The 14629-nt window shown below is 38.7% G+C and overlaps 1 protein-coding gene across 1 annotated transcript; it reads right to left on the reverse strand.

The window, feature by feature from the left end:
* Window positions 1-595: 595 nt before the first annotated feature.
* Window positions 596-14211, reverse strand: LOC119779672 (SH2 domain-containing adapter protein E-like). Its single transcript, XM_038279426.1, has 6 exons — window positions 13255-14211; window positions 11137-11263; window positions 8519-8749; window positions 8003-8210; window positions 5274-5393; window positions 596-3736 (listed from the first exon to the last, which is right to left on the reverse strand). The coding sequence occupies exons 1-6, from the start codon at window positions 13795-13797 to the stop codon at window positions 3553-3555; spliced, it is 1413 nt and encodes a 470-aa protein (XP_038135354.1). The 5' UTR covers window positions 13798-14211; the 3' UTR covers window positions 596-3552.
* Between the last annotated feature and the right edge of the window lie 418 nt (window positions 14212-14629).

A 14629-nucleotide genomic window follows, 5' to 3' on the forward strand; every position in this document is an offset into this window, starting at 1 on the left:
ATTTTATTTTCCACCAGTCACCGGTCCCCAAACCCAGAGGTGCTGCAGCATTCGTGAGAAGACTGAAAGCTATCTGAGGTTTTAAAGTAATAAGACCATCATGTGTTGAACCACAAACTGCTGGCATCAAACATACATAAGAAGCACCCACATCCCCCTCTGCAAGTCAGACAGTCACCTGCCTCGGGTGACACAGAGCCGGCGAGGCATATAAAGGAGATCCGTAAGAAAAGAAGGGAAGAAGAGAGGGATGGTGTCAAATGCTTCTTTTTTTCCCCCTTCACATTAAGCATCCTTGACATGAGTGAAATGATCCGACTCTTACTCCTTTTAGGGCTGCATTTACTTTAATCCATACTATAGAGTTCAGCTTGGTAAACTGTTTGTGTTCCACATAATCCTCAGGTTAAAACTTAATCCCTCATCCAAGACACCTCCTGACCTTGTCAATCTTTGGAACAATAAGTTAAGATAACATCCAGAGTGAGCTCAAAAACCCAATTTTGTCATAGTTGCTCAGGATTGATGAGATGCAAGAAAACTTTGAGAGTGCTTCATTGAAGCACCAACACAAACAGACTCATTTTTTTTTCATTTTCCATTGCTGGTTTTATTGGAATCAGAGAGTAAAAAACATCAATCTCTGAGATTCAGACGCATTAAAGCTGGTTCACATTTAAATCACATTAAAACAGAAACATCAAAAAACAATAAAAAACAAAAAATTCAAGTGACATGTTAGTGGTTTGACTCAAAGAAATATAAAGCCGTGGAAGTCGAATCATAATCAGACTCGATTTGAGGCTGAATTTTAAACTCCAGGATGCTGATGAACCACAAAACTGAATGCTTTGCATGTTTGAGCAGATAGGTTGTAAAACCAAGAATTTTAGAGAAAATGCAAACATCGGCCTTCTGTGTATTTTCCACCTCTTTGCAACGGAACTCCTCCCTTTAACGGAAAGAACAGGCAGAGGATCAGCTACCTGAGCAAGTACACTTCCTCATGATGAAATGTTTGTCGAAGGTGGATCTCACTATAAGCTCAGTAAAGAGAAAACTGCTGATCAGGCTTGGGTAAATGACCTCACAAGAGGCACAACAATCAAGTTTGTGAGCAGACACTAGAAAACAGAGCAATTCTTCATAATAAAATCATTTTTTTACCACAAAAACAAGAACTGACCATAGGATGCTTTTCCTTATATAAAAACTAGATCTAAGCAGAGCTAATCTGACTTCACCAACATTCTAGTTTGAGGTTTCTAACAAATAATTTTTCTTTTCAAACTTGTACATTTTTATAAATAATTAATTGTTAGCAATATTTTAAATAGTCATCCCTTACCATTCCATTTCCAGGAGCTTCTCTTTTTGCACCAACACTAAAAGCTTCATTTCTTGTGGAATGTGATGGAAGAAACTAGTTTGTTGCCAGAGTGCATACATTTTTCCTCTAACCATCCAGAACTTTAGAGACCATGAAAAACATAATTGATCACAGCCGAGTTTGGTATGTGCTCTTGAATCTTAAAGCACATTGTAAACCCAGTGTATGAAGATATGAAGGAGTTTCTTTGCCTAACTTGTTGCTTCCCAAATTATTTATTTCAAACAATTTTTTCCAGTTTAATCCAAATTAAGATTTTTTTCCCCCAGCAAATCCTTGATGCCATACAATTATTCACAGCCACACAATGCATATAAAAAAGTTTTAACCACTGAAACATTTTATATTTCTTTCAGTGTTTCTAGGATATACCATGGAAATTGTGGCCACTTTCTGCAAGACATTAACGAAAATTAGCAACACATCAGAACGTGTTGTTGCAGGAGGGTAGATGAATGTAGATCTTCCAAAAGCATATAAAACACAATCTCATCTGTACTGCTCACACCTACGGTCAGGGAGTGTTAAAGTTTAAATAAACTAGAGCAGCAACAAACAAGGCTGACTTTCGAATCAAGTTTATCTTTGCACCTGACATAAGCTCAGCTGCAGCAAAGAGTGGTACCTTGATGTCCCCAAGTCTCCAGAAAACCCATTATATCTACATTTCAGCTGTTGTTTGGGAGAAATGCCAGGAAAGGAACAAAATAAAAGTCTTCTTTCCTACCATCACATATGTAAACATGTTATTTTTTTAAACATCACGTGAAATTGGACCTGAACTGTGTATCAGCTGAAATTTCACCATGAAGACTGAGGGAGCAAAGATCTCAATGGGATGAGACTAAGATATATTTTCCTGCCATGAACACAGCAGGCAGGCCATGTCAAAGGAGGAGAACACCCCAGTTTCATGCCCACTTTGTCTATACCTTTAAAAACTTTTTTTAGACTACATTATAGAGATTTAGATTTAGAAGCCAATACTACTTGGCTCTACTACTAATGTGACATTTGTGCCACTGTTGTTTTTTATGACAGCACAATGATCAAAACCATATGCCCAAATTAACTAGAAATACTTCACCAGACACAGGACCTAGATCCAAATCCTACATAAACTAAAAACAAGAGAGCATAGGAGAGAAGTAGGATGTTGAATAATCTGGAGCAAGCTCAAGTCCTTGAATCCTGTGACTTTTAGATTTCTCCCTGCTCCAACACGCCTGAATTAAATGACTTAATTACCTTATTGGTTGAATTAATATTCTCCAGAGTCCTGCAAATGACCTACTTATTTGATTCTGGTTTGTTCCAACAGGGAAAAGCATGTGTGCAACATATTAACAGCCTACAATGAAAGTCATCTCCAAAGTACTAATAGATAGACCTCTACCTCTCCACCGATTGGAAATCACTGTAATGTTCCTATAAATGAGCAGACATGTTTAACCTGATATTCTTAGCTCTTGTAAAAAGTATAACCACTGCAAAGCTGGCACTCTGTTTAGCACATTGCTTTAGGGTGAATCACACATTATTCCCAGTGCACAAAATGCAGTGGAAAATGTTTCCTCGTTCACAGAGGGGAAACATCCTCATGGGACAATGGGTACAGAAATCAAATGCATAAATTATTATTTCATATAATGTCACCAAGCTCGCAGGGTTTTTATACATCTTTAGAAATAGATAAATTGGCTTTTAAGCAAAGAGAAAAAAAGTCATACTTTTGTAAGCAGGTGTAGGATATGTCCTTGTCCACTAGAAGGCAGAAGAGAATGCCAAACAAAAAGTTTCCATTATCCTCAAATGTAACTAAATAACAATAAAATAGCAGCAGTGTTTAGGGACATGGCTAATAACACATCTGTTATCCCTTCTTGAACTCAGGTCACATTTAAATCAGACAAAAAGTGCCTTGTTATTTCTGCTGAGCTTATTTAGATGCAAAATAGCAGCCTTGATGTTTTGCATAAGCTGCACATTCACTCAAACTAAAAGTAAAATAAACCAACTGAGGGCCCTAAACAAGGTTTAGATAGACATTAAATCAACTAAAATAACATATCAGTGGGAGGTTTTTTTAGATGCAAGAAAAATAATGTTGTAATTATTTTCTCTACTCCCTGCTTTATAAACTTGAGGTTTTAAGGTCATAGTCACTGCAGACGAGGCACAGGGTGGAGCAGCGTCATGTGCTCGGCTCCGTTGAAAGGCAGGCGCCTGGTGCAGTAATGGTGCACCACCTCTGGGATGCTGGGAAACACGCAGCTGCTCTGGTCCAGGGTGTAGCTGTTCTCTTTAGTCTGGGCCACGATGATGTGAACACAGCCCTGACTCGTCCTGAGGCACAGGCAAGAAAGACAAGTCATTTACTTCTATTCTATCCAAATGATAATTGGAAAAAAATAATTCTCTATACATACATTATCTTTTCTAATTACTTATTATATCAAAACTTACTGCATTTATTTTGTACTTAAATTCAATGTTATTGATAATGCAACCTATGCTAGTTTTCCCCCTCAATCAATTTATTATCTATCTATTGGTAACATTTTTACAGTTGCCTTTATTTCCATTAGTTTTATCCCAAATAAATTATTTGTATAATATCATATTAATAACACCAGATTATTATTATTTACAGTTAAAATAGAATAAACACTTATCAGGAATCCAAAACTAAAAATCTTGGTGTTGAATTGTTCTGTCCAACAAAGTCTTTTTCATTCAGACTATTTCATCTAAGGTTTGTTTATGTATTTATTTTACTGCATTGTTAGTATATTTGACCGGAACCTTCAGAGGCAGTTATTATGTCAGCATTTTATCACCTTGAGAACATTTTCAGGATTAAAAGACTAATGTCCGAGCAGGATCTTGAAAAACTCCTTCATGCGTTTATCTTTAGTAGAATTGATTAATGCAACAGAGTCATCACAGGTTTGCCTAAAAAGTCCATCAGAAAGCTGCAGCATATTAGTCTTTAAATCACTGAATGGATCAGCACCTCAACACATAACAGATGTGCTGTCAGTGTATCAACCTCCCAACCTCAGGTCTTCTAGTTCCAGTCTACTCTGTACAGCCAGAACTGGAACCAAACATGGAGAAGCAGCATTTAGTTCCTATGCTTCACTGATCTGGAACAAAATCCCAGAAGACTGTAAAAGTGCTGAAAGTTCTTTCAAGTCAAAGATAAAATATATTTGTTCACAACTGCTTTTGTCTCTTTAAATTAAACTGCAAACAGAGGTATTATTAGTTTAAGGTTGTGGTTCAACTACTTTATTTGGTTTATTACCTGCTTTTATCATGTTTTTATCTTTATTTGCTTTTATTCTGCTTTTTTTTTCTTCTACTTTACTGTTTATTTCATGTAAAGCACTTTGAATTGTCCAGGTACTGAACTGCACTATATAAATAAACTTGCCTTGCCTTTGTGGCTCAATAGAAATTATATGATAGTTGAAAAGAAACAGAGCACATAAGTTTAAATTAAATGCAGATGTTAGAGGATAGGAAGTGGAGAAGCTCTAAAGAGTACAAACAGGGTAATGTGAAGATAAGGAGAATACGTGATTGTAGAGCTCCTTTGATATATTTGGCTTTTTAAAATATGCATATCTTTAAAAGGTGAAAAATAATAAATACCATCTGTAAAAAAAAGTGTACAAAATAATAATCCACTTCACTGAAATAATTAAATGAAGATGCTTTTGAGCACTCATTATCCCCATGACCTTTATGACTAACAAACCCACAAACTTAATTCTTCCAAACACCAACAACAGCATGCCACCAATAAGCAATGAGCACCCATTTTCAAACACTTCATCCAGAAAAAAATGCCCCTGCACTTCCTGTAAACACTCACTTGAGGGCAATGGAGTACTTGCTGTTGTCAGACTCGCTGTTCCTGACCAGGAAGCTGGCCTCTTTGCAGGACTGCAGCTGTGACTCCGCCTCCTGTCTGGTCACACAACCATGGTACCAGCTTGAAGATATAAAGTGTAGAATCGAAAAGTTTGTTAGACTCTTTGATAATAAAATTGTTTGTTGAGCTTTTATGTTGGGAAATAATGAGATTTGTAAACATTATACCATAAGTCATAAATGCAGAGGGTTTATAAAACCACAATAAAAATCTCCACCATCTTAGTGAAAGCTTGGAAATCAGCAGAAACTTCCAAATCTTGTCATATTAGAGAAACAAACTCTAATATAGTTCATAAATTAAATGTAAAACATGTTTATTTCCATCCACTTTTTCCATTTTCCATCATACTTATCCCAAGCAGGGTTGCAAGGGGTGCTTGTCCCCGTCTCCAGCTGTCTACAGGCAAGAGGCAGGGTACACCCTCGAGAGGTCACCAGTCCATCGCAGGGCAACACAGAGACAAACAGGACAAACATTCACACACACACTCACACCTAAGGAGAATTTAGAGAAGCCAGTTAACCTAACACTTATATTTTTGGACTGTGGAAGGAAGCCGGGGTACCCGGAGAGAACCCACACATGCACAGGGAGAACATGAAAACTCCATGCAGAAAGTCCCCGGGCCGAGAATCGAACCTGGGACCTTCTTGCTGCAAGGCAGCAATGCCACCGACGCACACTGAGCAGCCCTCACATTTTAATTGAAATCTGAAAAATGCAGTTATTTCAATCCCCTCTGAGTCAATACTTTGTAGAAACACTTTTACTTACAGCTGAAGATGAAGCAGAGGAGGCTACCAGCATCATTGGCTATCAGCGCTGCTCAACCGCCTGATTTTGTCCCCACTCATCTATACCAAATGGCTCAGTCAGAGTGGACTGATTTTTTTATATGCATTTTTTATATGCACACTGTTGCCTCTTAAACTGTCCTGTTATTCTTCTGCACCTATGTAACATTTTTTTATCATAATTTAACCGTTTCTCACTTCAGCCAGTCTTCATTTGGGTCCTTTACAAACCGAAACCTTACAATCATGTGCAACTTCATTTAACTCTTGGGGGGTTGTTTTACAAAGCTTTTTGAATTGTTTTTGTACTGAAATGTACAAATAAACTTGCCTTGCCTTTATGACCTAAAACTGGTGTAAACCTCTCCACATCTTTATCCTAGTCCTGTCTTTTGATTTCCACATTCTTCATAATGAATTTTGTTTTTTTCAAAAAATCTTGATGTCTTTCTTGAAACAGCTGGGTTTACACCAGGGTTAAGGTTAAGACAGCTAATATACTATATATATATCTATATATATATATATAGATATATATATAGATATACACTATATTGCCAAAAGTATTTGCTCACCTGCCTTGACTCACATATGAGCTTAAGTGACATCCCGTTCCTAATCCATAGGGTTCAATATGACGTCGGTCCACCCTTTGCAGCTAGAACAGCTTCAACTCTTCTGGGAAGGCTGTCCACAAGGTTTAGGAGTGTGTTTATGGGAATTTTTGACCATTCTTCCAGAAGCGCATTTGTGAGGTTGCACACTGATGTTGGACGAGAAGGCCTGGCTCTCAGTCTCCGCTCTAATTCATCCCAAAGGTGTTCTATCGGGTTGAGGTCAGGACTCTGTGCAGGCCAGTCAAGTTCATCCACACCAGACTCTGTCATCCATGTCTTTATGGACCTTGCTTTGTGCACTGGTGCACAGTCATGTTGGAAGAGGAAGGGGCCAGCTCCAAACTGTTCCCACAAAGTTGGGAGCATGGAATTGTCCAAAATGTCTTGGTATGCTGAAGCATTCAGAGTTCCTTTCACTGGAACTAAGGGGCCAAGCCCAGCTCCTGAAAAACAACCCCACACCATAATCCCCCCTCCAACAAACTTTACACTTGGCACAATGCAGTCAGACAAGTACCGTTCTCCTGGCAACCGCCAAACCCAGACCCGTCCATCAGATTGCCAGATGGAGAAGCGCGATTCGTCACTCCAGAGAACGCGTCTCCACTGCTCTAGAGTCCAGTGGCGGCGTGCTTTACACCACCGCATCCGACGCTTTGCATTGCACTTGGTGATGTATGGCTTGGATGCAGCTGCTCGACCATGGAAACCCATTCCATGAAGCTCTCTGCGCACTGTTCTTGAGCTAATCTGAAGGCCACATGAAGTTTGGAGGTCTGTAGTGATTGACTCTGCAGAAAGTTGGCGACCTCTTCGCACTATGCGCGTCAGCATCCGCTGACCCCGCTCCGTCAGTTTACGTGGCCTACCACTTCGTGGCTGAGTTGCTGTCGTTCCCAAACACTTCCATTTTCTTATAATACAGCCGACAGTTGACTGTGGAATATTTAGGAGCGAGGAAATTTCACGACTGGATTTGTTGCACAGGTGGCATCCTATCACAGTTCCACGCTGGAATTCACTGAGCTCCTGAGAGCGACCCATTCTTTCACAAATGTTTGTAAAAACAGTCTGCATGCCTAGGTGCTTGAATTTATACACCTGTGGCCATGGAAGTGATTGGAACACCTGATTCCAATAATTTGGATGGGTGAGCAAATACTTTTGGCAATATAGTGTATATATCTATATATAAAATTCAGGAAGTAGTGGAGCTGTGCATAGAGCCCATTGTTTGGCATAGAAAGGATGTTACCTCTGTTTTTCAAGGGGAAGTGAGGGGTCCACACAGCAGGTCTCACCATCTGGGCTGCCGCAGCGAGCTGAAGATGGCAGCAGAGTTGGGTGAGAGGATCTCAAGTTTTTCTGGCTTTTGCTTTTCTGCCTCTGATGCTGCTGCAACTGGGTCTGTCTTGTGAGTGTTTGATGGCACATCTCTTCTTTGACTGGGCTGTCGAATTGTGCTGAGAAAAGACAAGCACAGGCAAAACAAAAAATAAAGAAAAAACTATATGCAAAGAAAAACTTTGTCTTTGCGTTTGAACTCTCTGTTGAAGTCTAGGAAATAATAAAACAGCAGCGGGGTGCTTTGATGTTTAGTACAAGTTGTTCAGAATGCTGTTGGTCTGTGTAGCTTATAAAAAATACATGTGAGGGTAAAGCAGGCGAAGGAAGGGTAAACACTGCCAAGTAGGCTTAAAAGGCTTTAACCACAATCAAACTCAGTGATGATTCAAGAAAAAACAATGAGTTTAAAGATTCCACGCTGTACCCGACAGAGTCCTGACAATGTGCTCCTTCCTCCACTCCCAGGCAAGCTCGTATTCAGTGACGGGTCGCTGGTCCAGCTTTGGCTTCACCACAGCCGTCTTCTTACTGTCAGCACTTCCCTCATATGGGTCATCATAGATGGCAGCTGGCTGACCTTTCTCTGCAGCTCCTTCACTGCAATCAGTAGGCGCACACACCTTCAGCAAGTCTTTAGATCCCCTGCGTCTGATCTCTGGCAGGTAAAAGAGAATGGATTAAAGATTAAAATATCTGCTGGGTACATGAGAGCTTAAGGAGGGCTACAGTCTGTGGAAACTGGACACAAAAACACACTGAATTGGGATGCAACTGAATTTTAGATAAACCAAAAGTCTATTAACCCCTGCTAAAATGAAACTTATTTACTATCTTTTTCCTGATCTAATGTATCATGAATCCTTGTTAAATTGACTAAAAGCAACAGAAAATCAACAGAAAAAGCAACAGAAAATCTGAAAACATTGACATAACATTAATTTTCCTATCATGAAGACATTTTTTAGATGATGTGAATATTTGCATGACATTAGTTTGAGGCTGAGTTATTTAGATTTCAGAGACTCCAGAGGGTTAAGGGTGACAGCTGCCTTCTATTTGTGATTGCTTTAACTCTCTATTCAATGTCATTCTCCACTCTTCCCTCAGTATACATTCTGGTTCTTCTGTTTGCAGCTCTTTATTCCACTGCCTCTCCATGCTGCAGAGATACAGTGCCTGCTCATCCTTTGTACTTGGTGCCCTTTTAACCACATAATAACAATAAGATTTGGGTAGATAGATTGTATGGCTTCTGTCTTGCAGCTCTCACTCCTTAGTCCAAACATATAGAGATACACAAAAGTTCAGGCAAAACAAAACGCTTTTATTGGATTATGAGTGAGTTTGTTTAGCATCTTGACACAATTTACACTCTGAATATATTCTATATGTGTGGCAGCAGTGTGCCCGAGTTTAAATTCAGGCACACTATCAGCAAAAGGAAAGAAAACTAACAGTAGAATTTTGTTGGTAAAGGCTAGCTCATACTTGAATTCATGGATGTCTGCGTATTCACTGGCAGACTGTGGAAACGTTTATGCTTCATGCACAGATCATTGCCAACAGGGATTGCAGGATTTTATACTTCGTGGGGCTTTTTCCCCCTTTATATATAGTTCTGTACCTAATATTCTGGCCAAGTCTGGGAGAGAGTGAACCACAGACTGCTATTAACAACTGCATGTAGAAGTAGAAAACATTTCCAACATTCAAAGCCTCTTTTTGTCATCCAACAGTGACAGAAAGTTTTCTTTCAGGAGTATTTTTCGTAATCTGTTGATTATGGGGGATATTTATGAACTGCTGGTGTTTATTATTCAGGGCTAACTGGAGACACTAAGCAGATGTCAGCCGGATACATCTGCATAAAGCTACATTTTTAGAACCGTCCACATGGAGTCTCATTAAAAACTTCTTTGTGCAGATAAACCAAGTTGTTTCTTGGAACCAGTCATGTGGGGATGTGCATTGTCATTAACAGCTGTTCTCTACAGCTCTATGACGTCTGCTTGGTGGCTATACAGATAAAGCACAGACCACTTCAGTGCTGTACGTCATTTATTTGTTCAAATCTTACTACCTCTGAGGGATAAATTTGACACAAAAGATTAACTAATTTTCCTGCCTAATATGGCGATATGAGACATTGTAAATCATATGAAGACATTTTTTCCCAAACAATGATGTAGATTATCTACATAGAAAGAGATTGATGAGTCAAATGTATGAGTCAAAGGGACACCCCTACAGCATTAAAAGAAAAAAAAAAAATCTGTTTTAACAATCACCAGGAGATTTTACAGAAAAATAGTGCCCGGTTAAATATCCATGTGGCTGGTATAAAATTTTCAATTTCCAGCCCTGCTCTCATCCCTGGTCTAAATAATAATTAAGAAAACAAACTTGACATGTCCCAACAACCAGATCTGAATAAGCAACAGAGAAGTGTATTCGGCAGAATTTAAGCATAAAGTTATGGTTTATTAACAGAATTCAGCTGCTGAAAAAAATCCTCATAATAGTTTTTCACATATAATTTGATTGTCTTAAACTGCTGACTTACATCATTACATCCTCTGGTGATTTTAATTGTCTCAATAAGACACAACCTAAGAGACAACAGACCAATAAAGTCCATTCACCTTCGGACAGTGCCATTGTCTGACTCTCCTGATCAACGCAATAAACAATTTTTTTTTTCTGGCAATGTGTGATTTGCTGATTGGACACCACATTTCCTTTGCCACTGAAAGGCTTTGATTAATGGTCAGTCAGGTCCATATAGGGCTATACAAGAAGCTGCGTCCGAGTTTCTGGGAGCCAGTCAGGGCCAGCTTCCTTTAGAGAGAATAACGCCAGGAAACAGAAACAGGAAAGAGGAAGTGAGGACAGGAAACTGCACCCATTGTCTAAATGCAATACAGTCATCATAGCAAAGCCACGGATACAGAGACAAGAGTCACTTCACGTTCTCACAAGGACGATGGAAGTGACTGAAAATTGGAATCCTGTGAGGGCAAACATGTTTCCAGAGCTTCTTACCAGTTATCATTTGTTGGGCATCGTACGGCTCCATGTAGCCATCGTTCTCTCCAGATCTCTCTGCATCCCTCTGTTCTCTGGTTCTCTGAGCATCGAAGGGGTCCGCATAGTCCTCCAGAATAACCAGCTAGATTAGTGAAAATATAGAAAAGGCAACAGTTTAGGAGTGATTATATGCTTTTTTTAATGCATCAAAGAACACCACATTTAATGTTCATTTTACCAACATGAAAACAATAAATAAATAAATGCTAAAATGTATGTTTGGGGAAGCTTTATAGTTCTGTGTTCTTTTAGATTGGATGTAATGTTTCAGTAGAAAAAAGTTACTCCACAAACTAGTAGGGCTGATTAATTTTAATAATATATTGGAAGTATCAAGCAAAATGAGCGTCCACACACAAATAAATGGAATTTATTATAAACAAAGATGAAGAAGAAGTTAAATGCAATCAGTGTTCTAATTAAAATAAGTAAAAAATAGTTCCAACCAATGTTGCTTTGATCAGTTGTTTTTTTTAAATGCTCATTATATTTTCCCAGAGCATAATGTAAAATCTTGCTAAAGGTAAAAAGTATATCAGCAAATCAAAATAATTGAGTATTTCTTCATTATTAAATGAGAATATAATAATGATACTTTCCCACTTGTAAATTTTATTATAAAGTGATAACTTGAACAAGAGCAGGTGGCAATAATTTGCTTTACTGTAGCTAGAAGAAAGATATATTTCATTCATAGAAAGACGTTTTGTCACAAGCTATGCGAATGGGAGACTAAAATTATGGAAAATGTTTTACCTTCTAGTAGAAAAACTGAACCAAAAAATAAACCCAGAAGAAAATATTGGTTTTGATCAGTATTAATTAATTAATGTATGTTACAATTACTTATTTAAAGTTCAGACTCAGATATCAACAGATATTCTCCATCCAGTCTGACAGAGCTATAGGTTAATTTACAAAGATGAATAGAATATAAACCTGCCTCTGGATGTGCAGAGCTAATAGATCCAGACTTTTTCATTAGAGACTTTGGTGAACACTGAATCACAATATGTGTTATACCAGAATAGTGATCACCAGAGGGATGAACAATGCCTCTCTGCTTTATCACTCTAATAATAAGTAGAGTAGCCAGATTGCACGCAGGACAGGAAGGTGGTGACCTTTCTTTGTAATGAAGGCAGAGGCATAGGAAGGTCTGTGATCAAACGGTGGAGGGAAATGAAGAGAGAAAAAACTGGGAGGAATAAAAAGAATCAGAAGCACAAAGTGATGTAATAATATTGATTTTTAAGGCTTGGACTGGATCCAGGCCCCTGAGCATAACTGACGCCCTTTCTGCAGGTTAACACTGTTATAGTGCTTGATGTCATCTCATCAGTGTTTACACACTGCCTAAAAAAGGCACTAAGATGTGCCTGTAATAATAAACACATAAAGCTCTCTTTTGGATATAATATACGTATCTATATATCTATATATATCTATATCTTTTTTTGTGGAAAAAAAGATAAATTTGGCTCTGAATATGATAATAATATCCCCTTAAAATATGTATAGTTGAAACCTAATTCTCCATAAATACTATTTAACTTAAACAGCATGTGAAGGTATAAACACACTGCACATGTTTGGGGTTTCTCAATACAATTTTTTTTATTTAAGCTGTAAACAGGATGAAATTTAAGCTGTAAACAGGATGAAAAATACCTCAGAGTCCAGTTTACGCTTTGATCAAAGTCAGATACAGAGATGAAAGGGGAGAATTATATCAGAACCATTTATGGTTTTCTATGCATATTTTGTAAAGGTATTTAAACTGTTTTTTCCTGTTTAGTGAGTTATTTTTACAACTCTGCTGGTTATTTATATCCATATATTCTATCTTTGTCATCTGTCATTAGATTATTGAGACAATATTATGGAAATCGATCTGGAAAATATTTATTAAATTCATAGGACCAACATGCAATGCTGCAGGGGAACCCAAACAAACTTGGGACGGTCAAACTGATTCTTAATATTACAATTACAGCTCAAAAATTGCCTCATTAAAAGTTGGAAAATTCTGTATTTAGTGATGCCAAATTTGGCCCTTGGAATTAAACTTACACTTTCCGTTTTGCTCAGGGCAGCAGGTTTTTCCACTTCAGGGTCCAGTGGGCTGCTGATGGTACCGCTGACTGTAGTGAAATTGGGGCTTTTGTCCTGTTTGTCCACTCTCACCATTCGGCTCATGTAGCCGCAGGCGGGCGGGGTGGACTTTGGGGGTCTGTGCATCTCCTCCAGCACCGCCTCTGCTTTGGAGTTTTTGCGGCTTTTTCCAGACACCAAGGTGTCCCAAACTTTCCCATCCTTCTGGGATCCAGGTCCGTTTCTGACCTCTGAGTTCTTTCGGTTCCTTCCGGACAACAAGGAGCCAACACCTCCACCACCTCCTGCTGTGCTGTCTGCAGGGGAGCCCTTGCGATGGCCCGTTTTGGCCCCAAATCCAGCTTTATTTGCTTTCCTTTGGGAGCCTGGCTCAACCACTGAGCGGATCTTGTCCGTACCATTCTTTAGAGTTATTGGGAAATCCTTGAACCACTTTGCCATTTTTCCATCTGATTGAAACCAGTAAACTCCCCTGACTGGACCTACACCTATCAGCGCCATGCAACGGGGGCCCCCTGGGACCCACCTTTAGACAATCACAGCCTCTCTGACAAAAGACTTCCTCTGCTTTATTCCAATAGGAAGCTTGTAAAGAATGTTTTCCCACCTCACTTTAAAAGATTCATTTGAAAATTTCCTCAATCAAAAATAAAAGGGTGAACAATGAAAAAGCAAAGAAAAAAACAGAATACTGAAGTTTTATCCCATTGGAAATTTTCTTGTCTTTTATCCTTAAAAAAAACTCTTGAATGGACTTACTGTAAAAAAAAATAAAATAAAAGTTTATTCCTTTTGAATAAATAGATGTCTTTGAGGTGGTATCATGCAAAAAAGAGTGAAGTTTATTTTAATAGAGAGTTTTGGTCCCATTCCCAGAATGGCTGGTCGATCTTCTTCAACAAGAGTCGCAGTGGCAAAAAGTCAAATGAATGAGCCCCTGTGTGTGTGTGTGTGTGGGTGGGGGGTTAGAGGCAATCCCTGGTGGGTGGAGATCAGTGGCGGTTCAGTCCTGAATGGTGCCCTGGGCCCCTCCTTCCAACATCAGCTCCATGCACTACCCACACAGCAATAAAATCACCGAATCAATGAACAAATATTTGTCTCTAAAAACCTTTCCTACACAAAAGTGTTATACAGAAACCAAAGATAAAATATTAGATTTTTGGTTGGATTCAAATCAGGTGATTGGTTAGTTGCCTTACTTTATTTCTGGGAAGCCAGATGAGTGTTTCCTTGGCTCTGTAAATATCTTATGACCCATATATGACACAGTTCATAGAATAAAGTGTTTACAGGCTTTATTTAAAAATTAGACTGCAGGTCTGGACACAGG

Source organism: Cyprinodon tularosa, unplaced genomic scaffold (genome assembly GCF_016077235.1).
Source record: "Cyprinodon tularosa strain WSP-4 unplaced genomic scaffold, ASM1607723v1 ctg15, whole genome shotgun sequence".
Classification (NCBI taxonomy): Eukaryota; Metazoa; Chordata; class Actinopteri; order Cyprinodontiformes; family Cyprinodontidae; genus Cyprinodon; species Cyprinodon tularosa.